This window comes from Salvia miltiorrhiza, chromosome 5, assembly GCF_028751815.1.
Source record: "Salvia miltiorrhiza cultivar Shanhuang (shh) chromosome 5, IMPLAD_Smil_shh, whole genome shotgun sequence".
Taxonomy (NCBI): domain Eukaryota; kingdom Viridiplantae; phylum Streptophyta; class Magnoliopsida; order Lamiales; family Lamiaceae; genus Salvia; species Salvia miltiorrhiza.
In genome coordinates this window covers 4,146,134-4,171,414 of record NC_080391.1, presented here as the reverse complement: position 1 = coordinate 4,171,414, position 25,281 = coordinate 4,146,134, and the positions used below count along the sequence as shown (strand labels likewise).

Sequence of the window (25,281 nt, the reverse complement as noted above, 5' to 3'; positions counted from 1 at the left end):
CCTTGCCCTAACGACGGGTTAACGTCGTCCGTCTTCATTTTTTTTTTTGGTTGGTGGTGGGACCCACATCTTCTTCTTCCTCAAGCTCGTCGGAATCTCGTCGGAAAACACGCCGCTCTACCCCTGAGCTCGACGACATCCCAATCCCCTCCGCCCACAACTCCCTCCTACAACTCGAGGTTCTTCCCCGTCACAACGAAAAGCTCTCCACTGCCGGCGGCATGGCCATCCATGTCCTCCAGGTTCACAAGGAGCAAGTCACCAAGTCCGTTTCCCTGACTCTCTCCCTTTTATTTCTTTCTCTTTCTTGAAAATCCCCTTTGTATCTGTGTTAAATTGTTTTGTGTTGCAGTTTGTGCTTATTTATCTGGACTGTCTTGAATATTTAGATTTTATAAGTTATTATCATCGAGTTACATATGTTTTTTAGGATTCTTATGTAAAATGGCCTAACGAGTTATGTGTAGTTAAATGTTTTTCTTGTGTGGCCATTGCTCTGAATTTATTATAAGGATTTGACAATGTTGCTGGTGATTTTTTTCTGATAAAATGCGGCATTGTTGTTCCAGAGTCCCAAATGCAAAACCTGGAAGATAATATTTGATGGATCAGTGACGGGGAAGAACCTTGAGTTGCAGGAGGGAGTTGTGGGCAGATGGGATTGGGATGCCATCGAGCTCAGGGGTAGACCGGCGTGTTTTCCGGCGAGCTTGAGGAAGAAGAAGGTGTGGGTCCCACCACCAACCAAAAAAATTTTTGAAGACGGACGGCGTTAACCCATCGTTAGGGCAAGGGGCCCAATTATTCGATTTTAGGGGACTATGGGGGTTTAGTTGGCCCAACTTCGACTATAGGGAGCCAAACGTGATAAGGGCCACTACGAGGGGAACTTATTTGATACTTAACCCTATTATTATTAAACAAAAATGTCATGAAAAAATGCTCTATTTTATAAACTTAATTATTTTATGCTTATATTTAAGTCAATAACCTATTTTATCTTTTTACGTGATGGCTTTGCTTGACGTCTTGTGAAAATTTTCTTTTACATTCTATAGCTATTAATTAAAAACATGTAAGAAAAATCTAAAAAAAAAAAGACAATTTGACAGTTACCGATCAATAATTCATTTAGCCGAATGTTAAATCATTGAGCTGCTCGAACAACCAAATCATTTCACGGGTAGCTAGATTATCTAGCCGCCCATGTGGCTGTATCATTTCATCAGGTGACCTAATTATTTTACCAACCGGTAAAATGATCTAATCGCCTGGGTGGTTATGTGTAGAGAAGTAGGCCTTCTTCTCAACACAATGACCGTCCAACCCGCTCGATGACGCACAGTCATAACAGTTAATTGCTAAATTAAAATTTTTATTGAGAAACGAAACCAGAAAACAAAAACATGAAAATTTCAAAGAAAAAAATAAAGATAACCCGTTGAAAGCACAAAGCGCAAACTAAGGGATTAAGAAAAACCTTATCAGCGATGATCTAGAGGGAAACACCGTGTTAGAAGTCCAAAGCATCATCTTCAGAATGAAGATCAGAATTCATGAAGTCCCCCAACGTTGAGAAGAGACTGCCGTCATTGCAAGACCGGCATCATTCACTAAACCCTTACTGATATCTCACTTTAGTATAGAAGAAAATATAACAATAGTTCATATAAATGGTAACATATAAAATTTCAAATAATAGACAAATCAATAATTTTGAAACACATATAGTAGTTATGTGCTCAAACAACTAATTTCATGCGAGCTCATATAACTTTAAGGTTTAGAAAAAGTCCACCTTCATAATAACGAGGCTCTAAAGTAAGATTGAATAGATAAATAAGAAGAAGTACAAGTAAAATTATAGATTCTAAAACAAATCACTAACTATTTTTGATTTATTGGTGCAACTCTTTCTTATGATTAAAGAACACTAGAAAAAATTAGCAAGGTATTACGTTATAACACTTTTAGTATTTCATGTGTATAATTACAATATTATATAGGGGCATTTGGTCATAGAGATTAAATTAGTTTGAGATTATTTGAAATTGAGTTGGATCAAAGATTAATTTTGTCGTAGCAAATAAGTTAAGATTCATAATTTAAGACTATTCCTACGTATCGTTGTTTTAAAATTAGATCCAGGATCCATTCAAGCAAAAAAGATATCATAAGATTAATTGAATTTAATCCTTCAAACTCACTAACCCCATTATGTATGGATGACATCACATGTTTTACATCTCATCATTGCATTTATTTTCTTATGGAATTTATTTATGGATGTATTTTTTTTATTTAACATATCTTACTCAAAGTTTTTCATGCAAATAAAATTGGTGGAGACAAGTTGTCAAAAAAAAAAAAAAATTGGTGGTGACAAAAAGAACCCAAAACTCAGACGTCATTCTGCCGCCAGCGCCGCCACAATTCGCAACACATGAAATAATTTTCATTAAATCAAATATTCATTCTATATACTGGGAATAATTTATATCTGCAGAAAACATACGTAACTCTATCGTGTCATTATCACATTCCATAAATAAATAATAACACTATAGAAATGATCTGTTAATCTTATCAACCGCTCCCCTATATCCATTTCTTAATATATCCATTTCTTAATGTCGTTTTAATCCTAAGCAATATACATTATTATAATGTCTGCACACTCGTCCTCTTCGTCTTCCTCCCACAAAAGATTCTTGGAAACACATTAAAGTATTATTTTATTGATTTGATTTTCCTTTTTAGTTTTTACTTTTGGATATTCTGTGTGCTTAAATGCACGTGGATATCAAATCAACATTTAAATGCAGTTGAATTCAATTTCAATCAAAAACAAAATCACCCCTCACTCTCTCAATAACTTCTCCTGTTTTTTTTTTTTTTTTCGCCATCAAATCATCGTTTCTCACTGCATTCCTACTACGATCAATGTATGTAATTTTATGTCGTTTGTGTATTAATTGAGTGGAGAAAAAGGGGAAAAAGACGGGAAAAGATTGAGGAGTTCTCGCTGTTCACGTCTCTGTTCCTTTTTCTTTTCTTTTTTTTCGTCTTTTATGCCTCTCCCTTTGCTTGTAATATTTGGTTGAGAATTAATGCTTTTGGTGTTTCTTGACAGTTGACTGAAATCAGTGGGTTTCTTGAACTTCTTATTCTTGAGACTTGAGGTACCTTTGTTTTGCGCTTATATATACACTGAAGGTTTTTGCATATGTATGTTTGTTGCTTGCTTGAATTCGACCGGTTCATGATTTTTTTTGGTGGGCTGTTTTAGAGATTTATCAGGTGTCTTTAAACAATAGTGTGTGCTCTTTCTGTATGAATGAGGGGTTCCTTTTCATGATTCTAGAGATGCATATATAGATGGGCAGTTCATTGGAGAGCAAGATTGTATAGCAGTATATGAAATGTCTAAGTTCCTTTGTTCCAGCAATTTGTGATTGTTTTGCCAATACACATATTTTGAACGTTTGTTTGGGGTGTTTCTGTCAAGTTGTTGTGTTTGTAGCTTCTTTGATTAGATCTTGTGAAGAAGTCTTGAGCTTCCTTTGCTTAAAGTCTACACCATTACTTCAGTCCAATGTTGTGGTTCAGCTATGTGGAATCTGACGCTCAGTTGATGCTTTATGAACACATCTCATGCACGTTTCCTTTTTCTTTTAGGCATAATCCAGAAGTGGAGAATTTATTCTGGTAGCTTATTTTTAGAACAATCAATGAGAAAAAATATAGAGTCTATCCTGATCACTTTGAACTCAACTTGTGCTAGGTGCTTAAAGATCTATCTAACGAGATGGGAACTAGTGCGTGGGAGCTCTTTCCCCGTTCTCATTCTTATCGCATGTCAAGTGATGCCTCGCTTTTCTCAACTTCATTGCCTGTTCTTGCCCACGCGGAGTGTAAGCAGCACCCGGCATACTTTCAGGCCCAGTACCTTTATTACCTCTCAAGAATTAAGTATTTATTTTCTTGCTTGTTTGGTTCTTTACAGTGAGTCACAATGAAGTGAAGAATGATCTTCAGTCCATGGATGATACCTCCAACAGCTTAAATGATATTGATCAGGAGCTAAAGGGTAATTGTGCTGTTGGAAGCTTGCTACCCGATGATGAGGATGAACTCCTAGCTGGGATAATGGAAAATTTTGAGGCCAGTTGGTTGCCCAATATAGTAGATGACTCGGAGGAATACGATCTTTTTGGTGGTGGAGGTTTAGAGTTGGAATCTGATCCCCAAGAAAACTCGAGAGTAGGTGTTTCTAGTCTTAGTTTATCCGATGATGGCATTGGCAACTCAGTGGCTCATCTCAATCAAACTAATGGTGTGGGCACAGTTGCTGGGGAACACCCTCTTGGAGAGCATCCTTCCAGAACATTATTCGTCCGCAATATCAATAGTAATGTTGAGGATGCAGAACTTAGAACGCTCTTTGAGGTATTCGTGCTACCTCAATGGATATCTTGGTATTTTCTTGGTATTCACTACTTTATAATGGTTTTTGTCTTGTTTATTTCTGCAAACATCTTTACTCAATGCACAGGCTTTGGTAGTTCTTGCTTTTCCTGCAGTTGTTGCCATTGGCTTTAATTTGATTATAGTTATCATAGATCATCTTTCATGAACAATGATCAGGTGCTGTTAGCATAATTATTTCGTGCTTATCTAACTAAGAAGTCTGAGATTTTAGTTGTAAGCACCGGGACTTCCGAAAATGAAATAACTAACGGACTCTCATTGTCGTGCTAATTTTGGTTTCATCATTTTCAGCTATATGGTGATATCAGAACATTGTACACTGCATGTAAACATAGGGGCTTTGTGATGGTCTCTTACTTTGATATTCGTGCTGCTCGAACTGCCATGCGAGCGTTGCAAAACAAGCCACTCCGGAGGAGAAAGCTAGATATTCATTTCTCAATTCCTAAGGTTTGATGTTTATGCTTTGTTTGCATTCTTGTACTGTGTCATTGTCTCTGACAGTCCACCCGAACTCTCTAATTGTAGGAGAACCCTTCTGACAAGGAAATAAACCAAGGAACTCTGGTAGTATTTAATTTGGACCCATCAGTCACTAACGACGACCTTCTACAAATTTTTGGGGCTTATGGCGAGGTCAAAGAGGTAGCCTTTTTCCATTTTCACTAAATATTTCTACACATGTGTGAGAAAAAACTAGATATTGATTGGGTACTTTTGCATCTCTGTGTTAAACAGATAAGGGAAACGCCACATAAGAAACATCATAAATTTATTGAATTTTATGATGTCAGAGCAGCGGAAGCTGCCCTTAAATCCTTGAATAGAAGCGATATAGCTGGGAAACGTATAAAGGTGGAACATAGTCGCCCTGGTGGGGCGCGTAGAAGGTGTATATATAATGATATGCAGTTTCTTCCTTTCACATCTCTAGACATTTCTCATGCAGTGTAAAAGTTGAATCTTTAACTTTATGTTGCCTTTGTCTGTACCATCAGTTTGCTGCTGAATGTGAATCACGAGCTTGAGAAAGACGAAAGGACCTTGCAAAAAATAGGTTCGCCTCTTGGGAATTCGCCCCCTGGTATGGCTCCATAGGTGCTCAGATTAGTGTTAGATAATTTGCTAGATATCTTTGACACTTTTACCATATTCTTGCAGGTACATGGCCTCACCTCAGCAGGTCTAATGATCAAAATCCTCTGCTAAACTTCAGTAAATATCCTAATTTTAGCACACATAATGGTTCAGCAGGTAGCAGTTGGGGCAGGCGAGATACCTTTGAACTGTCTCATTCACTTCCAGAGCGGAAGTTGAGCCAGTTTGTTGGGTCTGATTCTTTCTTTGGTGCTTCAACTTTCAATATATCCGCTGCCATACCACTCTCTGGGCCAAAGATTTATTGGGGTAGTTCGTCCGAGCAGACCAATTCTCCACCAAGAACTCAAGTTTTAAGGAATCCTTTTGTATCCGGTGGGAATGATGGGAATCTTTACAACTGGTCTCAAATCCAGCAGCAGCACCACCACCACTACCATGCTGGATCTGCTCCATCTGCTGTTCCTATCAAACAAAAATTTGGCTCTCTTTATGAGTTGCCTGGGTCATCATTCACAAGACCTGGTTGTGAACGTGTTGCTCGGAGTTACATGGGTGAATCGAGTGATTTGAGCTATTGTGATCTTACCAATGCCGCTGTTACTTTGATGAGGCCAGTATCGGTGGGAGACGCTTCTCCTTTTTCTAGCGCGATATCATCTGCAAGAGCGAGTCATGTGTTTCAGGGTATTGCTCGCTTTCCAGAACCTGCTTTCGCTGAGCGTGGGAGGTCACGATTCGTTGACACCAGTGGGATCCAAATAGATCACAAGAAGAAATTTCAACTTGATCTTGACAAGATTAGAACTGGTGAAGACAGTCGAACAACTCTGATGATAAAAAATATCCCCAACAAGTAAGTCCTTTAAATAAATTCTTTCACCATATCTTCCATTCTTCCTTGTTGAAAAACTAATTTTGATATTCATGATTTTTTTTTTCTAGATACACATCCAAGATGTTACTCGCTGCCATTGATGAACATCATAAAGGAACTTACGATTTTCTCTATTTGCCCATTGATTTCAAGGTCAAATTTTTGCTCATTGATGAGCAGTGCTTCATTTTTGTTTATTTTCTTAGCAATATGCCTCATATAACACTTGACTTCTTCTCAGAATAAATGCAACGTGGGTTACGCGTTTATCAACCTGCTGTCTCCATTAAACATCATCCCATTTTATGAGGTTTGTCAAGAATTTTCTGTTCCGTGTTCAAGTTTGTCAAGCATTTCTGTTGAATAAGTTAGGCATCATTCCGAAACTTTGCTTGGCGCAGGCATTCAATGGGAAGAGGTGGGAGAAATTCAACAGCGAGAAAGTCGCCTATTTGGCATATGCTCGAATTCAAGGGAGGGCTGCCCTCATTGCCCATTTCCAGCACACGACTTTGATGAACGAAGATAAGCGCTGCAGGCCGATTCTCTTTGATTCAGAATTCCCTAACAATGAGGTAAAACCAACATTATACCCAACCCAATGTTTGATTCACTAATCACATCACCAACCTCAAAATCTATCAAATCATCAGTATATGATTCCTTGTTGGTTTTCAATGCTTTCCCAGAAAGGAAACCATCTTTCTGCTCGTTTTTTTGCAATATTTTGGCATGCTTTCATCTTAGCATCCTCATTGCTGCTGCTGTTGCAGATCCTCCAAGAAAATGTTCCGACAAATGAGTCGAGCACCAGAGTTCATCAATCGAATGGAGGAAACGCAGGAAATCCAGCCGGTAACGATCAAGATAAGAGATAGCAGTAATGGTGAATGCATATGGGGAAAGGGAGACAGTTTTTCTCATTAATGGAAGATTTTGGGGCAAGTAGTTCCATTGATGTCAAGTGTTTGTATTAGATTCTTTTTTATGTAAGTATTTGAAGTAATCAAATTAGGTTTAATGTTTTTTGTTGGTCAAAATCTGATGACTATCTTAGTCAGATCGCCCATACTTACTGAGAACCTTATGTATATAAGGAATTATGTAATTCTAAGTGTGGAGAAATTTTGTTTTTTTGATCAAATTTGCTAGTACAATTATTCGTTAATTACTTTTTGACTAAAGTTTTGAAGGTTTAGTAATTATGTTATGTGATGTGATTAACACAGTTTGACAAAAATATTCAGCATGATGACTAAGACATATGAGATTATATATACAAACTAATTGATAGGTTATTACATCATCATGGGAGTCATTAACCACACAAAAATGGATGGATAATATTATCTACCTTTAAAGTGAAAATAATGAAGGAAAAATAGTAAACATTTCTTTTGTGTTAAATGTTTAAAAAAAATGAAACATTTTAAGGTATAAATTTTTGTTATTCATCATTTTTCATGGATAAATTTATTCAACAACCTTAATGGTTATACAATAAAATATAGATAAAGATAAAGATGATGATATTAAACATAGAGAACTTACTAGAACAACTGAACAAGAACTCTCTTCTTCTTATTTAGTGTATGATTGCTACAAATTTAAGCACTAAAGATAAAAAAAAGTTTCGACAGTCAACAATTCATTAAAATTATTTTTATTTTCGATCATTTTATCGAATTATAATCGTTGTGGTAATTAGAGTTCAACGATTACGAGACTGTGACGCACGCGCAATGTCGTTACGCAGCCATTTTTCCACACGACTCATTCTCTCCCTTTCTCATCCTCTCTTTCCGCGAAACAGCACGTGTCGTAAAATTGCCCTGGTGGGCCCCTGGTACGCGTGGCGCATTACTACTGGTCTAGCCCTTCTATCCAACTCTTCATCCCAGCCGTTCCTTTGTAGACAAACTCATTTAAGCACGGGTCAGAATCCTCTACAACCGAACTCTCAAACTCATGCATCACACAGTTGTACATTTAGACGGAGAAAGGGCTAAGGTCAATCAATTTATTTTCAAGAGTGCACCTTATTAAGCTACTGATAGAAGATGGTTTAGGAAGCGCGATTGTAGAGAATCAGGAAAGGAGCAGACTTTACAGCACGGCCCAGCCAACCGAGTATAAAATTACGCGCAGAGGAGCGAAAATCTAGAGAGAGAAAGCGCGTCCCTTTAGAGAGAGAGAGAGGGGGGGAGGAGTTTTGGATTACCACAGGTATGCACACACTGAGCGGTATATGGCATCCATACATCGTATCAGATTCTTGTATTTACTGCTGTCTTGGTTAATCGGAGTTCTATGTCGCTGTTTGTGTGGTTAATTGAAGCGAATTATGTATGTGTTGATATAATTGAGCCTTATTTGCAAGTGCAGATTCTGGTAAGTCGTTTTGTTTCCACTTCTAGGGTTTTGGATTGTGTGATATGATCAGTTATTGAAGATTTAGCTCCATCTATTTCTTGATGTTCTGTTGGTCAACTTCGAGTTTTATTGATGTAAACGGACTGCTTGAGTTAAGTTGACTCTTGTTTTCTTCCTGAATAATTTTCTTTTCTCTTTCTTCCTGAAAGATTTTAATAGGTCTCATGGTTTATGATTCTTCTTTTATAGCTGTTATAAATACTGTTCCATCACCTCCTAATTTTCTTTAATTTCGTAAAAGTTTGAGTTGTGACTATAGTGATTCTTAGGCTCCTCAATTGGGTACTTCTAGCTAATTCTTTCCTTCCCTTTTTCATGTTTTTTATTTGGACATGATTAGTTATTTTGAATTTACGCTGTTAAATTAAACCTCTATTGATTGACAAGTGGTATGAACATGTGAATTTCATGTGGCTTCAACCTTTTCCTTTTCCTTCTACGAAAAGATTTTGTATTTGTTTCTATTGGCAGTAGGCTTCTTATTTTAAGTTGATCTGATATTTTATATGGTTTTCCTCGACAGATGCTCTCAGTACAATATTGCGATCAGCATCTTACTTGCAGTTCAAATGCCATCATTAAAAATGAAAACAACCACAGGCTGTTTAAAGGAAAAGATAGGTCTTCATGTATGTCGAAAGTCAAGCGTGATATCCAAGAGCCCTCTCTCTCGTGCCAGAACCCCTCAAGATGCAGAAGAAGTTTCTATATGCACTCAAAGCAACCAGGATGGTAAGTGTGGCTCTTTCTAGATTTACTTCTTAGGAATGTTTTCCACTTGGAGAACATGTTCCGGAACTAGACATCCGGCTGTTGAATATTGAGTAAGCTTTATTTGCTATGGGCTAAATGCTACAGTGATGGGTTTGAAGTTTGAACTACTTGTACCTATGTCATGTCTTCAGGAAAGAACAAGAAGAGTTGTTTATGATTATGAATTTTGTATGCTTGACTTAACAAGATGCGGTCTTTATGTCACCACATTAAGATGTTTTCCTTTTTTATCTTTCCCTTTCTGCATGCTGCTATTTTCTAGTTTGTGCTAATATATGTATTATTTATCCTGTTTCAGTTCATGATACAGTACATGCACGGGATCTTGGAAGAGATGAGGCCAGCCAAGATCTTGGAAGAGATGAGGCCAACAAAGATTCTGGAAGGGATGATGCCAACCATGATAAGTTGTCTATTGAAGACAAAGTTTTCCAGAAACAGTCATCAATTTTCACAGATTCAGCTACCAAAAATACAGTAAGAGCCGCCATTCTTTTTTATAGCTGATTAAGATATCCTTTCTGTGATCATGCCTTTATGGCTATAGCAATATTCAAGTGTAAGCTGGTATCAGCATGGCTTCTCTGTGCTAATGTATATTTAAACCCTCAGATTCTATTCTGTAGATGCTAATGTATATTTAACTTGCAACTGTGTGCCTACTGATGCTTGTCTTGGACAATTTTTAGGAGCCTACATCATCCAAATGCTCCTCAAACATAGAAACCATTTTTTCTCCGATTCTGGAGTCAATCGATTTATACAATAATGGAGGTATGCTCTATTTCCTATCTTTCGAGGGAAATTTTAGTTCGGCTTCGAAGCCCGGGAGTTCCAGCTGGCATTAACTTTGACTGCTGGATTTCTCCTGCAGGAAGTGATGATCTGTATGTGCCACAGTTGGATAGTGAAGACAGTGACGATTGCAGCAGAAGTTCATGCGAACATCAAGCATGCAATATATCAGATTTCTACATCTCTGACATGATTTTTTCAGGAGCACCCAGTGGAAACAATTCCCAATTTGATAACAGGACAGATACAGATTTCTTACCTGATTATAAGTTTGAAGAGTCTAGTTTACTTTGTGATCTGACAGAGGAATACATGGCATTGCCTTTCCTGGAGGAAAATTTAGATACTGGGCATGATTTTGATGGCAGACCGCCCCAAGAAACCATCGATCCCGATAACTCCAGCTTGTATATGGCAATTCATCAATTGAAATCTTGCAACCAGGATTCTCAAATAAATACTTGCAGTGACCAAGATTATGAGTGCTTTGATCCACAAATGTATATTAGAAGTCTTCCAGACCAGCCGGATGTGGCATTTTCTTTGTTGCCAACCTCGGTGTCAAATGAGAAGCAAAATAAACAGATCACTTTAGTACTTGATTTGGATGGTAAGTGCATTATCCTCCAGGTATTTGTTGGATGCTTAGTATGCCTTAATTATAGAATCATCTGGTAGGCATAAGAATATATTATTAAGTCATTAGATAAAACTTTCATATGGTTACCCTGATCTATCCTCGCTGAAGGTAGTGCTGGTAATTAATAGTAATTTGCTATTCTGACAGTTTAGGAAAGTAGGAAAATGAATGCCAGATACCTGCGATCTTGAGACTTATATATTTCAATATGTTATTTTACTGTTTTGTTGGGTTTTACAATAATAGTTCTACTCAAATTGTTTTATCGATTAATTCCTTGAGCATCAAATGAGTCTGTTAAGTTATGAGCATCTTTAATTCTTTCTGCAGAAACACTAGTGCACTCTACATTGGAGCACTGTGATGATGCGGACTTCACGTTTTCTGTTTTCTTCAACATGAAAGAACATACTGTGTATGTTAGACAGAGGCCCCATCTCCAGACTTTTCTTAGAAGAGTGGCTGATATGTTTGAAATTGTGGTGTTCACTGCTAGTCAAAGCATATATGCAAAACAACTCTTGGATATCCTTGATCCTGAAGGCATGCTTATATCAAAACGAGCTTATCGGGAAGCATGCATCTTTTCAGAGGGAATTTACACGAAAGACTTGACAGTATTGGGTGTCGACCTTGCTAAAGTTGCTATTATTGATAATTCCCCTCAGGTAAGGTTTATTTATTTTATTTGGCTAATTGCTGGCTCTGTTTCTTGTAAGAAAGTTTCTATTGTTGATATTGCTTGATCCTGCACCTTTTAGTTGCGACAAAGGATGCTAGCTACATTTAAGTTGTATTAACATGTAGTGTAGTTTTACAAATGATGAGTGTAACATAGTAGCTTTTTTTTTTTTGTTGATAATTTTCAGGTCTTCAGGTTGCAAGTGAATAATGGTATTCCTATTAAGAGTTGGTTTGACGACCCATCAGATTGTGCATTAATTTCCATGCTACCATTTTTGGAGTCCTTGGTTGATGCTGATGACGTACGACCCATCATTGCTAGGAAATTCGGTAACAAGGAATAAAGCTCCTTGTCTGTCCTTATTAGTGTGTTTTATCATTCCATGGCCCCTTCATTTGATCTTTTTTCTTTCCCCAGTGAAAGTTTTCTTTGTTTCTGATGCTCCTGATTCCTTCCATGAGCCTTGATATATAGCTATCACATTTTATATAATTCTCCAGGTTGTTGAGTGAGGTTATCTTGATTCCTTCCATTACCTTGTTAATTGATAAGCTAATTTGTGGCAGAGGTCAGTTTAAGTGAGGTTTCTATTTGCTTTGTACAGCTTTAGGTGCGGAGATGTGTGTATATGAATTGATTTGTGAAATAAATCATTGTTCTGATTTAACTTTTTCTTGATCGACAGTTCCATAAGCTGATATTAGTTATGACTTCTGGTACTTGCCCCAAGTATGTCAACTACACTTGATGATGAAGAATGGGTTTGTGCCTTATGTTCTTATTGGTGAATGAACTGAAATGAGCATTATAAGTTTTTGATCCTTCGATGCTTTTATTGAGTCTCTTGAAAGTACATGAAGTAATATTTCAAATTGCAGTGGCTTTTTGGTATGATATATGTGCCATTTTGAAAAGTCTGATAAAACACGTTTGCTTGTAGGGACCTCCCTTTCAGTAGTGCTCTGAAAGTCCCTTGGAAGAAATAAAGTAAACAAAGTCATTTGGATTGGTAAACTTAGATTTGTGCTATTATTTACAAATTTGCCATTTGAAATGCAGAGTTAGAGTCGATTCTGTTCTCTATAGGTGTATCGTATGAATGGCTTTTCTCTCACCTCCTTCCCCTCTTTGTTGCAAAGTATAGTTCTATTGTTTTCTTTTTTGTCAGCATTGCTGCCGCACTGCTTTACTCCCCTCGCTTACATCCTTGGTGTTTTATTGGTAAGTGGAAGATAGATGGTGAAATCATACCAGATTACTAATGTCCCAAAATGATTGGCATAATCGATCTCCTTTTTAATATAATGTAACATTGTTGATGCTACCATTGACAGATGACCTCGTATTATTGTGAATAAAATACATGTAGCATGTCTAAGATCGAATTTAGAGTGGAGAATGCTGAGAATTACTATCTCTATCTCTATCTCTTTTACTGTTTGGAATGCCTTGCTGCAGGTCGTTTGCAGATTCTATATTCTGTTGGCAGACAATTGGAATAAGTTTAGATGATCGGTGTCTGTTCTGCTTTGTTTTGCTACTGCTTTTTCTCAGTTCAATTGTATAACATTTGTTTTTTAATTACATATTGGTTTTACCTGATTGTGAATCTTCTTTTATCATCTAATGTGCAATTTAGTTTTGATTTTGTTTGTTTGCTTGGTTCCTTTTCAAGTTACTATCGTATAATAGTTTTTTATCATCATTTACTATAATTAATGCCTCGGATCGCAAAAATGTAGCATCAACTTTACACAACTTTTAACCGAAGATTCAAAACGCACGTGCTCCTGCTCCCTTCGAGTACGAATTCGTTATAAGTATAAATGCATTTTAATATTAACTCATTGCAAAGTATTTTCAATGGCGACTGTAAAAATCTTAAATTATGAGAAGAGAAAAAGGTAGTGTTCAATGATCCAATGAAGCTATCACGTAAAGTAGCAAAAAAAGATAGTAATCTAATTAATCATAACCAACTTTAATTCTTCCCAATCCAAAAAAGATAGGATCAAAATTAGTTTGTAGTTGCCGACGTGAAGCAAGCTAGACACGTGGCAGACGACCTATTAATACTCCCGAGATTTCCCACTTCTCCCATCGGCTCTAATTTTGTTTGCACCAAAAACACCGACCTTCTCGTCTGCTATTCGCCGGCGGAAACCCAAGTTTTTTTATTGCTACAAAATGCTGACGCTTTCTCTCTCTAACAACTATGTCCCCCGCATCATTTCTCCCGATTCTCATCAAAGCAGGGCTTTCTGCCGGCTTTCTCCGAAGCTGCTCCAGCTTCGCCAGCAACAGCCGTTTACTGGTCTCTGCTACAATCCACTCCGGTAGTTTGGATCCAATTCTGAGATTTTTCGTCGTTTATTTCTCGGCTATTTCATCTCTGTGTCGAGCAATCCAGTGTAATTTCGTACTGATCGTGCATGAGCGTGCGACTGTGTCTGAATTGCAGAGAGCTGGTGATGGCGAAGAGAGGTCGTAGATTTGGTGCGGTTTGTTACTCTTCGCCGCTTGCTCCCAGGAATCTGCAGTGGATCTCTGCTGTTTCTACTGGGTAAGTTGTTGTCAGTTTATAGCCTTGATTTTGGCTACGCGTGCCGTTTGTTGAAATGTGAATGTCGTTTTGCTGATCGAGCGTAGACGTCTAAGTAATATCAGGATTCGCTAAGCTTGGTTTATATTGTTTGAAATTGGAACTGTGTGGAAAGGAGTATCTTATTAACGCTGAATATGAGGCCTTGCACGTGGTATGAATGGGTGACATGTGTGAATTCAGAGAAAAGGCTCTGCCATCAGTGAATCACCAATTCATCTCATGGAAAGGATATTCAACGGAATCTGGTTAAATGTTATTTTTCCTGCCAATTCCTGGATTCACCTTGACCCTCACTTCGTATTTCAAACATAGAAAACCACTTTTTGAATGTTCAGCGTTTAAGATTCTAAGTTACTGGATTATTTTTCAGAATCCTGATGATAGCTAGGGGGACAGCTATCCAGAAATCCTTTCTTGTGCCTTTATTTGCGCTCCAAGCACCTGGAAGCATTATCACATGGATGAAGTATGTTGGAACTTTCTCAGTCCTTTTCGCATCAATTTGTCCTATTTTGCTTCTTGATCTTTTGCTCTAGTGGTCTAATATAAGTCATTGTTTCAGGGGCGAGTATGGCATGTGGACTGCCTTCTTGGCCCTTCTCGTTCGTCTGTTCTTCCATATCCCTGGTAGGTTTCCTTTCTCTGTGCTATGTATGTGCATAATCCAGTGAGAATCTCAGGGCCTTCTGCAGAAAGGATATTTTGTCATTTGAATTCTCTTTTTGTCCACAAATTGGGTGTCTTGAATGTTGGGCAGTGCCTGCGGAAACTTCTTAGTTTCCCTGCGTCTGGTGCAATTAATAGTGTCACATTTGATCATGAATCCTGTTTGCAAAAAAAAATGTCCAATTTCCAAAAGTTTGTTATCCCTGCTTATGAGTTATGATTGATGTCTTTATGATGCTACGTTCTCTAAATCTGCCAGGGCACCAGCGATTCAAGTTACATTTTATCTTTTCTCTCATTGTTTGCAGGGGAGTTGGAGCTGCCATTTATAACATTTCTGTTGGTGATTGTGGCTCCCCACCAAATTATGAGGCTTAGGTTGGTAAAATCGATTGCATAAATTGTACATGCCATGTAGTTACTGAAAAAAAATGATTTTGTCTCTATTCATTGTTCATTGCAGGGGAACCCAAGAAGGTGTTATTCTGTCATTGATAATAGCAGCTTATCTGGCGTTCCTGCATTTTATTAGAGCTGGCAGCTTGGCAAAATCTGTTGAACAAGGTTCAATCCTAGCCACCATAGCTACCATCTGTATCGTCCTTGTGCCTTGCTTGCTTCTAATCTAGTTTTAAGTTGTAGGAATAGCACCCATTGGTCTGTACAATGATAATCTGTCTACTTTGGTTTCCTGTTACAGGGAAGATACTTTTTTACCAACAGATTAGATCCCATATGTACATTTGCTTACTTTGTTGTGCTGTTTTGAAATCAATGATATTTAGCATTTCACTTGTTACACGACTGTTAGAATTCTGTTGCCAGCTTTAGCTTCCTTTTTTGCTTGTTTGCTTTTTCTTTTTCTGTTGCATGGACTGTAACTGGTTAGTACGACTAGGTTTGTCATGGATTTAACATGACGATTTATGAAAAATCATACTGTCAGCATAAAAAGAGCTATTGATGAATATAGATTATTAATCCTCCCTGGTCACTCGTAGGATCTGAATGTATTACACATGGTTTCACTAAAACTAACCTAAAGCATGTATTCTTTGTATAGAAAGGTTATTAACTGTAGAAATATAGCTAACTATCTAGGACTCGAGCGACATGGTTTCTACCCCTCTTTGCTTCCTACTCTATCTGAGAGCATAGAACTAATAACCATGAGGCTAAGACCTTGAGATTTGTATAACGTAATTCCCCTCCGCCCCAAAATTTTGTATATCTTTGAAGCTTCCAAGTGATTGCCATCTCATATGGGAGATGGTAACCAATTTGATCTCAGCTTGTCTAGAAATGGTTGGCTACTGTGATTAATAACATGAGACAGTTCGTGGAGATGAACAGCACTAGGTTGGCTGATAAGGTTCCTGCTGGACTGGGGGTTCCCGTTGGTTCAGAACCATAATCATTGCCTCCTGTTGGGTCTAAACCACCATTTCCTCCCGGCATAGTTGTGCTGCAATGGGATATATATGTATGAATATATCAATATTTTGCCTTTGGTGACTGATAATTGAGTTCATTGACATAGGTAAAAACTCTACCTGGGTGGTGTCATAGGAACTGTTGGCGTCATTGGTGTCATTGGAATTGTAGGGGTCGCCCCAGTTGGTGTTGGTGGTGTTGTTGGAGTGCTGGACGACGATGCAAATCTGCAGCTCCCATGACCTGGATCACCAACATGAACAAGAAAGGAAACTTTCAGTTAGTGAGTTGTTAAGATTAGAATCCTTATAAACATGGAATTTCTGCGTTTATGAAAGAAAGCCTAAGCAGAATGATTGTGTGTCTTACTTGGATCAGTATTTGTGAGCTGTGCTGCTCCTCCAAAAACACAGCTGGTAGGAGCTGGGTTTTTCTGGTAGTAGTTGTTGAAGGCGTAAGAGGCGTGGTCATGAACTGTGTTTGGGTCATAGCAACTCCCACCCTGTTGAAGTGCTGAACAATCTGTTCCACCATACCCACAAGCGTAGTCCAGAGCTACCTGTAGAGCAGTCTGGGAAGCAGAGGGATTGGCAATGCACCACGAACCACCGGATGTTGTAGAGCCGCCGGACGTTGCCGGAGCGGTCGGCGTTAGCCCCGTCGGAGCACTTGGCATCGGACCTGTCGGACCGGTCGGGGTCGATCCAACCGGGAAAGTCGGAGTCGGTCCTGTCGGAACGGTCGGAGTTGGTCCTACCGGAAAAATCGGGGTCGGTCCTGTCGGAGTGGTCGGAATCGGTCCTATTCCTCCGGCGGTGAGTGGTGGGGATGGGCTGGTTGGGGTAATGATTGGAGTCGTACCTGGTGTTGTTGGATTCACGATAGGAATATTCCCTTGAGTGTTGTCTCTCTCCGTGGCTACCGTGAGAGGTGGAAAGAAGGATTCGTCTTCTTGGTAGTCTAGGTTTCTGCCTTCTTGGTTTTCTGCAATGCTTGCATCTGAAGCAAAAACAAAAAGGCTGCATTTAAATGCTATGGTTTCTTGATTTTATGCTGCTCCACTCTGCTTTGGTTCCAAATTAACCAGAATTTAGGCTGTTGCTCCAAATATTCATGCATTTCTCACTGCAAATGATGGAAACTGAAAGACATGATGAGAGATGGGAGGTAAGAAAGTGCAAAATCACCTGAGATGACAAAAACACAGAGGACAAGAAACATGGCATTGGCAAGTATTCTTGTTTCCATGAATGTGGCCATAGTGTTGAGCAGGGATGAATCCGATTTTGTTGAGCAAGAGGATTGGTGTGATCCTCTGCCTCCAGTTTATATAGAAGAGGCATGAAGAATCAGAGGTTTCTTGCATACAAGAGAGAAAAGAGAGCTTTGTGTTGGGGAATAAAAGAAAACTTAAGGGAGGAGGCATTGGTTTGTTGGAAGCTTCAAGCAAGAGGAGGTACCCCTCAGTAGCAAAAACAAAAGTTGCATGGAGTTGAAAAAGGTAAAAGTGTTGGGATCTATTTCTAGTGTATATCTAACTAAAATCCCTCTCTCTCTCTCTCTCTCAACTGTTACATAGTACACTAAAAAAGATAAAGGTGAGGAAACAAGACAGATATTAGATATTATTCTGAGTATCACATCTCATGGTCTCTGAAAAGGCATCAACTGTATTCACTGACCGACACATGTCTTTATGCTGATTGTCGTCCTATGTTAATCTAAATGATTAGTAAACAGCTTAACCACAATTACTTTAGCAATATCTGGGGTTGGAATTTTCGTTCTTTGCCCCAGCCATGGGTAACCAAGAAATTCCTGCAACAGCACAAGTCCATGAAAATGAGGGGTGTAAAGAATGATTGAAATAAAACCCAGAAATAGTTAAACAATTCAGTGATGATTGGGTAATTTAGTAACAAATACTGTACATATTCAAGAACAAATCTCTGACTCAACCATGAGGTTCTTCAACTGGTTGAGAAATTAGTTCTGTCCTGTCACTGTGGTATATGTATTTAACAAAATTGAAAAGCTGGGCATAAGTTAGCACCCATTGATCTTGATATTCGCTACCGCAGCTCAAGAATTTAAGAGCAAGAATGTGCATCAGCCATGAGTCTTCCATGGCGTCCAAACGTAGAACGAAGAGTCATCTCTCTTTCCCTCTTTTTCCGGATGACAGATTAGAATCTCCTCGTGAGCTGAAGTGGTGGATATGATTGAGAGCTGAATACAAGAAAATAAAATCCCCTCATCCTTCTTGTGGTTTGTGGCAAGCAGACAGGTATCTCGCGACTTCATTCCAAGCTGTAGTAAGACATCCACTCAGATTTAAGCCATTTGCCATTAATTTTTTCAACAACAAAAAAAAAAGAATGTTCCAAAGTCTCTAACCAGGAAAGTTACGAAAATCAGGATCAACTCCATTGCCATTAATGTCCATATGATTTGGTGTGACATACTTCCCAACGGTTACCACCACGCCAGACCCATCGTTGAGCTCAAAAACAGATTGGATTAGTCCCTGCAAATTAAAGTCAGCGACACATAACTACATTTAGCAAGAAGACTAGGTAGAACCCCTGATCTCCCACAGTGAAGGATTAGGGAACTTGGAAAATAATATGCATATTGGTCAGATAAAGTAAATTATTTGATAGCCAACACCCTAAACCTGGGCTTCCCATGAGAAAGCCAAGGCAAGAACCAAAGGAGAAGGGCTGTTCTTAACGACACAGGATTTCTTGAACTTTCTGAGAGTGAAGAGTCTAGATTATATGAAAGGCCCATATGAGAGTATGAAAAGTCATAAGCTAACAAAGATTCTATCTCAAAATGCAAGAAACAAACTATTAACAGAGAAATCGGGAAATGAAGTTTACAAAAATTTATTCTGCAGTGAAGGCGTCAACAAATTAACCCTCCTCTCCTGTTGCTTTTCAATCAACATAAACAACCGATAATTTTTATTCGTCACCCCCAGCCTATGATGTTAAAATTCCCAGAATTAACCAGCATCTTCGCTACATTCTTCTATCTTCTTTTGTTAGCTAATGTGGCAGCTCACTTAGCCTAATTAATTTGACCAAAAAGCTCAGCATGTGCTCCTCATGTAGTTTGTTGGAAGCACCATAAAACAGCATGCATCCTGTGTAATTGGTGACTATTGGCAGGTTTGGAGATTCATGTAATTTCCAAAGATAAATAACCACTGTTCTAAATGTACGACCAGATGTGGGGCCTCTTTATATAGACGGAATATCCTACACGTGCTCAATAAATCTTTTTGTGAAGAAAAGGAACAGATTGCACAATTAGTATCTGTTAAAAGATTGTAATCTACTCTAATTTTTATTCCCTTACTCCTCATAGATCCTCCAATTATGTCCTGGAAGTTAATAGTTGTAACAAAGGAAGCGAGCATTTGAGCCCAATTTTTTGCATAATCTAAAAGTACATATATTAACAAAATAATCTACAAGATTTATAGAGTACAAAATATTTGGATTCTAACCTTTCCATATGTCCTTTCACCCACAAGCACAGCTTTACAGTTATCGTGAAGTGCAGTGGCCACCTGTAAGACCAATCATGCCATATCATAAGAACAACATTGTAATTCAGTAGTGCTCTATAAATCAGACATAAATCTGAATCCTCACAATTTCACTTGCACTGGCAGTATTTTTATTCACCAAGACCTGCATGAAGAGGAGACGGAAGGTTACAAAAATGCAAACAGAAATAACCATAAATGTTGATATACTGCACCCACCATAAACATATTAATATCATTCACAATTTAAAACAGTGGTAAAGTTACCAAAAACCCCGGGTGAGAAATTGACTATATTTTTTATTTATGCAATCCTCAGGAAGCTTTGTCCAATGCATGAGACCTAGGCTTGACATTTATGTTATTAAGTTTGTTTTAAAGTCCGCATGCAGAACTCGACATGGGGTCAGTCTCAATGAAAGAACCTTGATATATAGCCTAAATTATAACTTATTAAATGCAGCCTAAATCTCAATAGGATTCCGAGAGAAGATTTGGAAACAGGCTGTACTAAGTAAAATTCTACAAATGCTGTCCCCTAATAATAAAAATTCCTACATAATATGGCTGAATAAAGAGATATATAAACAATGAAATATGAAATTCACATTAGAGAAGGAGAAATTTTGAAATGAAACTAGAAATTACCCAAAAACTATGAGAAGAAATTGAATTGTCACAGGATGGTTGGGTAAAATGAACTTAAGAACACATCATCACAAAATGGATATATTTCAAGTTGTAAGTACGTTAGAGAATTCATCAGTCATATCAAGTTGTTCTTACAATAACAGGCGCACTAAATAAAGACGAACTTTCAGCAACAATATTTTTCACAGATTGTGGATCCCTACCAACTGTGTAAGTCACCTGCACAAAAAGAAAGAACCAATAAAGATAAAAGCAAGGAAGACGACAATGTGATCATCTAAATAGTCTACACACAGAACAAGAATATAGAAACAGAGAATAATGACGTCCTTTTTCTTCCCCACAAGAACCATCTTACTTTCCATAAATCCACGAGCAAGGTAATCCCACAATAGTTATGCTACATGGTAACGTGACACTGACTTAACTCTTTCCAGTATATCTGATCTTCCCTCTAGCCGCACCAACCCCGCCCAAAAAGTACAATGGCCAGAAATAGAAAATGAGAGGAAGGGAATAGACAGGATAAAGAGTGCTACACCTGACATGCTTAATTCATGTAAAAGATGCAACAAAGAAACATTGCAGACTAATCATACAGTAATACTCCCCGTCCAGATACTCTGACTTAGTGAAGACATAATTTCCATACTCAACGCATAAGAAAAATTGATTGGACCTTGTGCTTCAACATAAGAAACTGTTGACTAATAAGATACGAAACTGTCTAGAATGACTTACTGTCTCCCCTTTGTCTAGGAAAAGTTTTGCAATTTCAATGCCAGCCTGCACCATTTAAGCGTCGATTAGAAAAAAAATGAGCAAACTAACACATATTAATTACACTAACTGACTAACAAACAACAGAGCTCCTTGGGATATTTGTAGGCATGCCACTCTTTTCATTGCTAATCTAACAAGTGTATTTAGCTAAATTGATCTATTTCTTTCACTAAAATGAAGATAGAACACAGCCTTTCACGTCATACTCATATAGAGGGGAATGCCAAATCATAAGTTTTGGTTTCTACAACAAGAAAAACTGATGCATTCCAGGAATGGAAGTCATATTTTGGGATTCGGACTAAACTTCTCTAACATGCATTAAGTACTCATTTCAGCCATTCAAGGTTTTCTCTCAGTTGCTGTTTCAACCTAGCTTCTTCAGTGACTCAGTCAATGAAACAAAAACTAACTATACTATGCCTCCACCAGCATAAACATATGAAGCCAGAGTGCAGCAATATAAAAGAGAGAAGGATAAATGGTTAGTAAATGATATTAGAAAGAAGTCCTGGTAAAAAGTAGTTCACAGTTGGCCACGCAATTGCCAGTTTGGCAATTCCTTGTAATTCCTTGTTAAGGAGTTTGCAGGAACAGAGGTATATCAAGAAGTATCAGACTGAAGGTCTAATGCATCTTTAACAGATGGATATATACCTGCACTAGTCCACCAAGATTATCTCTAAGATCCAGGACAAAGTAAGAAGCACCCATGTCTTGAAGTCTTCTCATTGCTACAGAAAAAACAAAGTTATGGTAAACTAAACCAAAAATTTACTCCAAATAACAAACCAATAATTCTGAAGTTTGTAGAGGATGAAATAACAGTGCAACACCATGCATTTCTTTTACAAAAACATAAGTTTTGAAAGTGATGATTGCATTTGTACAAAAACTACCTGTAACCAAATCTTTCCTGGCCAATGCATTGAACTCTTTAAGGCGAACGTAGCCAACAGAACTTGGCCCATTCTTAACCTGTTCCAACCGGTAAAAAACTGGAGACTTGGCAACAGATTGCCTCTGCACCTTTACTGATTGTACAGACCCACAGTTCCCATGCTTGACCTAACAATAATTGTTGATCAAGCTTTATCAGCATGGAGGAACAACAAGCAAAACTGATGAATCGATGTTGTGTGCACTTGACTGACCGTGACGTCGACAAATGTTTCACTGGGTCCTTGTAACATTGATGATGCTTCAAATGCTGATTTTCCTTTCACATCAACCCCATTAACAGCCAGTAGCTCGTCACCCTAATAGAAGTTTGGATAGGGAACAAATATATATAAACATACATGGAACTAGAAACCAGGGAAAGAAACGAGTAATCTTTTTATGCCCATAAATTGATTGTTTGACTAATGACAACTATCATCCACAGAATAATGTAACATAAACTTCATCTTATTCATGGAAAAGTATCAGTGAGGAAATGAGAAGCTTCAAATCATTTAAAATGAAGCTCTTTCAGCTATAGACTAACTAACTTGTCAATATGAAGAAGAAGTCATGTTTAAGAACGCTCAAGCGGATTCCATAATTATCATCATAGTCAACTGATCTGCATCACATGAGGAGGTAACTTGAAAAATAGGCATAATGAGAGGGTCAATAGAAAATTGCAAAGTTGCTCCAAGTGGCACAACTTTTAACTTTGGAAAACGAATATATGATATAGGAAATCCTCTGGAAGCATATTGTAGGCCTTTCTATGGAAGTGATTAAATAATGAGCATGGTAAAACTCTCCACATGAAAAATATCAAATTTATCCAAGAAAAAACCTTATATATACAAGTTCATTGTTGAAAATATAATGTACATCAACAGAACTGCGAAGAGGAAAAGCTAGTGTGCAAAAGACAGCCTTACCTGTCTAATGCCAGCAGAGTGGGCAGGGCCCTCCAGAAGAAGCCCTAACACCCTCAATCTCGGCATTCCATTGTCATCTGGAATTTCCCTCAGGTTTATCCCAATTCCAGACATATCATACCTTGCCATCTTGGCGAACTTTTGTTCATGACGGAACCAACACAAGCCATGGAATAAGAAAACTGAAAATTGTTTAAGTTACAGCAGTATTGATGTAAGTACAACAAAACAAATTCACAACAACATTACTTCTTTTTTAGCAATAAATACACAACAACGATCGGATAAAAGGAACGAAGCCTTTGACAGAAAAGGGACCACTCAATATCTGATAAGAAGTTAAAACAGAGGTGGAAAGTAATTTAGTTATAAAAAGGGCTAGATTGACGCAAGCATAATGAAGAGGAAGATAACTTGGCAAGTATTTAATCTGAACATAATATATATTTTGCAGTTTGACTGAGTCATGAATTGCTCATTCAAATTTTGAATGATCTATTATTTCCTAATTATTCCAATACCATAGTATAGTGATTGTTAGATCACTATCCTTAGTCAAGCGGACCTCGGACAACCTACTTGACACATAATAAAGTTCCTGTTAGTATGGTGACTGAGAAATCAAAGTAAATAGAGACTCAAAGAGCAGCTTAAAATATCTTGTGCCTACTTTTGGGGGTTACTTGCATATTCCGTAGAAAAATTAAAAAGAAAATATAAGAAAACAAGATAAGTGCCATAACTGAAAAGATCTTCATGCAAGAAAACAATTCATGAAGCATGCAAAGACTGTCATCCAAGAGATGCAGAGAAAAAACTCAAGAAACAATAACACAGCGTCGTATGCAAAATAATTCTACATTTACAGAAGCAGGCACTCAGAACTCAGGAAAGAAGAACGGGAAGAAACTTAAGATATATTTTCACGGAAACACGATAAATGGTAATAAGGAAGCGTAGTTTTCATTAGATAAAGGAATCGAAGTTAAGAAAATAATCACATCAGTGGGAGGGAGAAAACGCGTGTAGGGGTCTCCCAAGCTCGCCAACATTCGTCTAACTATATCGTGCGCTCTTGATCGTGACTGAATCGAGCGGCCTAACACATCTTCCTTCTTCTTCTACAGCATAACAAAATAAAGCTCAATCAATCGCAACGTAGTACGATAACGTTTTGCAGCGACTTAACAATTACACATACAAGCCACGAATCAGGAGACCAGCTTTGCCTGCCCGTCTCGAGAAAACTATCGTTCACAATTTGCCAAGCCTCTTCCACGATTTCTTCATTCGTCACCGCTTCCCCTGTCGATTTGTCATCCGCGTAATCATCGTATTCGCGGCAAATCAGCTCTTGTTGCGGAGCAACTGATTCTAGGGCGGTTGAATGGGAAGGAGATGCGCAGAAAATCCCTAAGGAGAGTGCTAAGGAGATCAGAGTCGAACTTAATGCCTGAGAAATTGACGGAGTTTTCTGCCAATAATCTGATTTCCTTGTCGGGATAGACTTTCCGATCGGAGGAGTGACGAAGGCTGGCTTCGGCGGCGGCGGTGGGGAGAGTGGTGATAGTGAGGAGTTGCAGAGTAGAAGCCTCACCATCTCTCACTCTATATTTCTCTTTCTGCTGCTTTATGCCGCTAAATTTATTACCGCTAAAAGAGGTTGATTATCCAGGATTGTTCTGCCGTTACAAAATGTACAGTACTTTCCAGTTACAACTAAAGTCGTTGACGTCACTTTCCTTAACTCGCTAGCCATAATCTTGACTCTTCAATCGTGGGCTCAACTAAATTTTTGGCCCATAGTAGTTTCAAGACAGCTCCGGCCCAGCTAGTTGATAGTAAACTAGCCCAAATTGACGGCCCATTAATGCATAGAATCCTTTAAATCAATAAAAGAAAAAATAAATAAA

General features: G+C 38.2%; 6 protein-coding genes across 16 annotated transcripts in view; 3 read left to right on the top strand and 3 right to left on the bottom strand.

Moving 5' to 3' along the window:
* Positions 1-25,281, bottom strand: part of LOC130985259 (uncharacterized) — a 920,555-nt gene that overhangs the window by 649,245 nt on the left and 246,029 nt on the right. The window lies entirely within an intron of this gene.
* On the top strand, positions 2,629-7,637 carry LOC130985240 (protein MEI2-like 2). Of its 6 annotated transcripts, none has more exons than XM_057908089.1 (13): positions 2,629-2,727; positions 3,134-3,182; positions 3,785-3,914; positions 4,007-4,449; positions 4,783-4,941; positions 5,020-5,136; positions 5,230-5,381; positions 5,490-5,575; positions 5,653-6,445; positions 6,535-6,619; positions 6,708-6,776; positions 6,868-7,041; positions 7,240-7,637. In XM_057908089.1, exons 3-13 carry the CDS (start codon positions 3,809-3,811, stop codon positions 7,342-7,344), a joined length of 2,289 nt encoding a protein of 762 aa, XP_057764072.1. In that variant the 5' UTR covers positions 2,629-2,727; positions 3,134-3,182; positions 3,785-3,808; the 3' UTR covers positions 7,345-7,637. The 6 variants fall into 6 exon arrangements, with proteins under 6 accessions (XP_057764072.1, XP_057764074.1, XP_057764068.1 ...); XM_057908085.1 differs by having other exon boundaries at positions 2,651-2,945; XM_057908086.1 differs by having other exon boundaries at positions 2,651-3,033.
* LOC130985261 (uncharacterized) lies at positions 8,426-13,441 on the top strand. Of its 4 annotated transcripts, none has more exons than XM_057908138.1 (7): positions 8,426-8,692; positions 9,423-9,631; positions 9,972-10,150; positions 10,363-10,447; positions 10,548-11,078; positions 11,439-11,776; positions 11,978-13,441. In XM_057908138.1, the coding sequence occupies exons 2-7, from the start codon at positions 9,469-9,471 to the stop codon at positions 12,134-12,136; spliced, it is 1,455 nt and encodes a 484-aa protein (XP_057764121.1). In that variant the 5' UTR covers positions 8,426-8,692; positions 9,423-9,468; the 3' UTR covers positions 12,137-13,441. The 4 variants fall into 4 exon arrangements, with proteins under 4 accessions (XP_057764121.1, XP_057764119.1, XP_057764122.1 ...); XM_057908136.1 differs by having other exon boundaries at positions 8,533-8,692; positions 9,984-10,150; XM_057908139.1 differs by having other exon boundaries at positions 8,634-8,857; positions 9,984-10,150.
* On the top strand, positions 13,588-15,863 carry LOC130985330 (cold-regulated 413 inner membrane protein 1, chloroplastic-like). Its single transcript, XM_057908261.1, has 6 exons — positions 13,588-14,129; positions 14,255-14,356; positions 14,769-14,864; positions 14,961-15,025; positions 15,373-15,442; positions 15,528-15,863. Exons 1-6 carry the CDS (start codon positions 13,981-13,983, stop codon positions 15,691-15,693), a joined length of 648 nt encoding a protein of 215 aa, XP_057764244.1. The 5' UTR covers positions 13,588-13,980; the 3' UTR covers positions 15,694-15,863.
* LOC130985302 (uncharacterized) lies at positions 16,005-17,820 on the bottom strand. Its single transcript, XM_057908211.1, has 4 exons — positions 17,686-17,820; positions 16,868-17,497; positions 16,618-16,741; positions 16,005-16,529 (listed from the first exon to the last, which is right to left on the bottom strand). The coding sequence occupies exons 1-4, from the start codon at positions 17,756-17,758 to the stop codon at positions 16,361-16,363; spliced, it is 996 nt and encodes a 331-aa protein (XP_057764194.1). The 5' UTR covers positions 17,759-17,820; the 3' UTR covers positions 16,005-16,360.
* On the bottom strand, positions 18,380-25,011 carry LOC130985263 (carboxyl-terminal-processing peptidase 1, chloroplastic). 2 transcript variants are annotated; one of them, XM_057908141.1, is made up of 12 exons: positions 24,570-25,011; positions 24,370-24,489; positions 23,369-23,506; positions 22,646-22,750; positions 22,391-22,559; positions 22,149-22,225; positions 21,450-21,494; positions 20,844-20,927; positions 20,164-20,202; positions 20,016-20,078; positions 18,896-19,025; positions 18,380-18,808 (listed from the first exon to the last, which is right to left on the bottom strand). In XM_057908141.1, exons 1-12 carry the CDS (start codon positions 24,966-24,968, stop codon positions 18,753-18,755), a joined length of 1,425 nt encoding a protein of 474 aa, XP_057764124.1. In that variant the 5' UTR covers positions 24,969-25,011; the 3' UTR covers positions 18,380-18,752. The 2 variants fall into 2 exon arrangements, with proteins under 2 accessions (XP_057764124.1, XP_057764125.1); XM_057908142.1 differs by having other exon boundaries at positions 23,369-23,550; positions 24,570-24,590.

What these genes read in the sequence shown, in the direction of transcription:
- LOC130985240 (XM_057908089.1), top strand. Translation starts at nt 3,809, where the DNA reads ATGGGAACTAGTGCGTGGGAGCTCTTTCCCCGTTCTCATTCTTATCGC. An exon ending in AACTTAGAACGCTCTTTGAG is followed by an intron (nt 4,450 to 4,782) that starts GTATTCGTGCTA and finishes CATCATTTTCAG; the next exon opens with CTATATGGTGATATCAGAAC. An exon ending in CTTATGGCGAGGTCAAAGAG is followed by an intron (nt 5,137 to 5,229) that starts GTAGCCTTTTTC and finishes TGTGTTAAACAG; the next exon opens with ATAAGGGAAACGCCACATAA.
- LOC130985261 (XM_057908138.1), top strand. Translation starts at nt 9,469, where the DNA reads ATGCCATCATTAAAAATGAAAACAACCACAGGCTGTTTAAAGGAAAAG. An exon ending in ATTCAGCTACCAAAAATACA is followed by an intron (nt 10,151 to 10,362) that starts GTAAGAGCCGCC and finishes GACAATTTTTAG; the next exon opens with GAGCCTACATCATCCAAATG. An exon ending in TTATTGATAATTCCCCTCAG is followed by an intron (nt 11,777 to 11,977) that starts GTAAGGTTTATT and finishes GATAATTTTCAG; the next exon opens with GTCTTCAGGTTGCAAGTGAA.
- LOC130985330 (XM_057908261.1), top strand. Translation starts at nt 13,981, where the DNA reads ATGCTGACGCTTTCTCTCTCTAACAACTATGTCCCCCGCATCATTTCT. An exon ending in AGCATTATCACATGGATGAA is followed by an intron (nt 14,865 to 14,960) that starts GTATGTTGGAAC and finishes TCATTGTTTCAG; the next exon opens with GGGCGAGTATGGCATGTGGA. An exon ending in TCTGTTCTTCCATATCCCTG is followed by an intron (nt 15,026 to 15,372) that starts GTAGGTTTCCTT and finishes CATTGTTTGCAG; the next exon opens with GGGAGTTGGAGCTGCCATTT.
- LOC130985302 (XM_057908211.1), bottom strand. Translation starts at nt 17,758, where the DNA reads ATGGCCACATTCATGGAAACAAGAATACTTGCCAATGCCATGTTTCTT. An exon ending in GCTCACAAATACTGATCCAA is followed by an intron (nt 16,742 to 16,867) that starts GTAAGACACACA and finishes TTGGTGATCCAG; the next exon opens with GTCATGGGAGCTGCAGATTT. An exon ending in GTTCCTATGACACCACCCAG is followed by an intron (nt 16,530 to 16,617) that starts GTAGAGTTTTTA and finishes ATCCCATTGCAG; the next exon opens with CACAACTATGCCGGGAGGAA.
- LOC130985263 (XM_057908141.1), bottom strand. Translation starts at nt 24,968, where the DNA reads ATGGTGAGGCTTCTACTCTGCAACTCCTCACTATCACCACTCTCCCCA. An exon ending in ACTCTGCTGGCATTAGACAG is followed by an intron (nt 22,751 to 23,368) that starts GTAAGGCTGTCT and finishes AACTTCTATTAG; the next exon opens with GGTGACGAGCTACTGGCTGT. An exon ending in CAGGAAAGATTTGGTTACAG is followed by an intron (nt 22,226 to 22,390) that starts GTAGTTTTTGTA and finishes TTTTTTCTGTAG; the next exon opens with CAATGAGAAGACTTCAAGAC.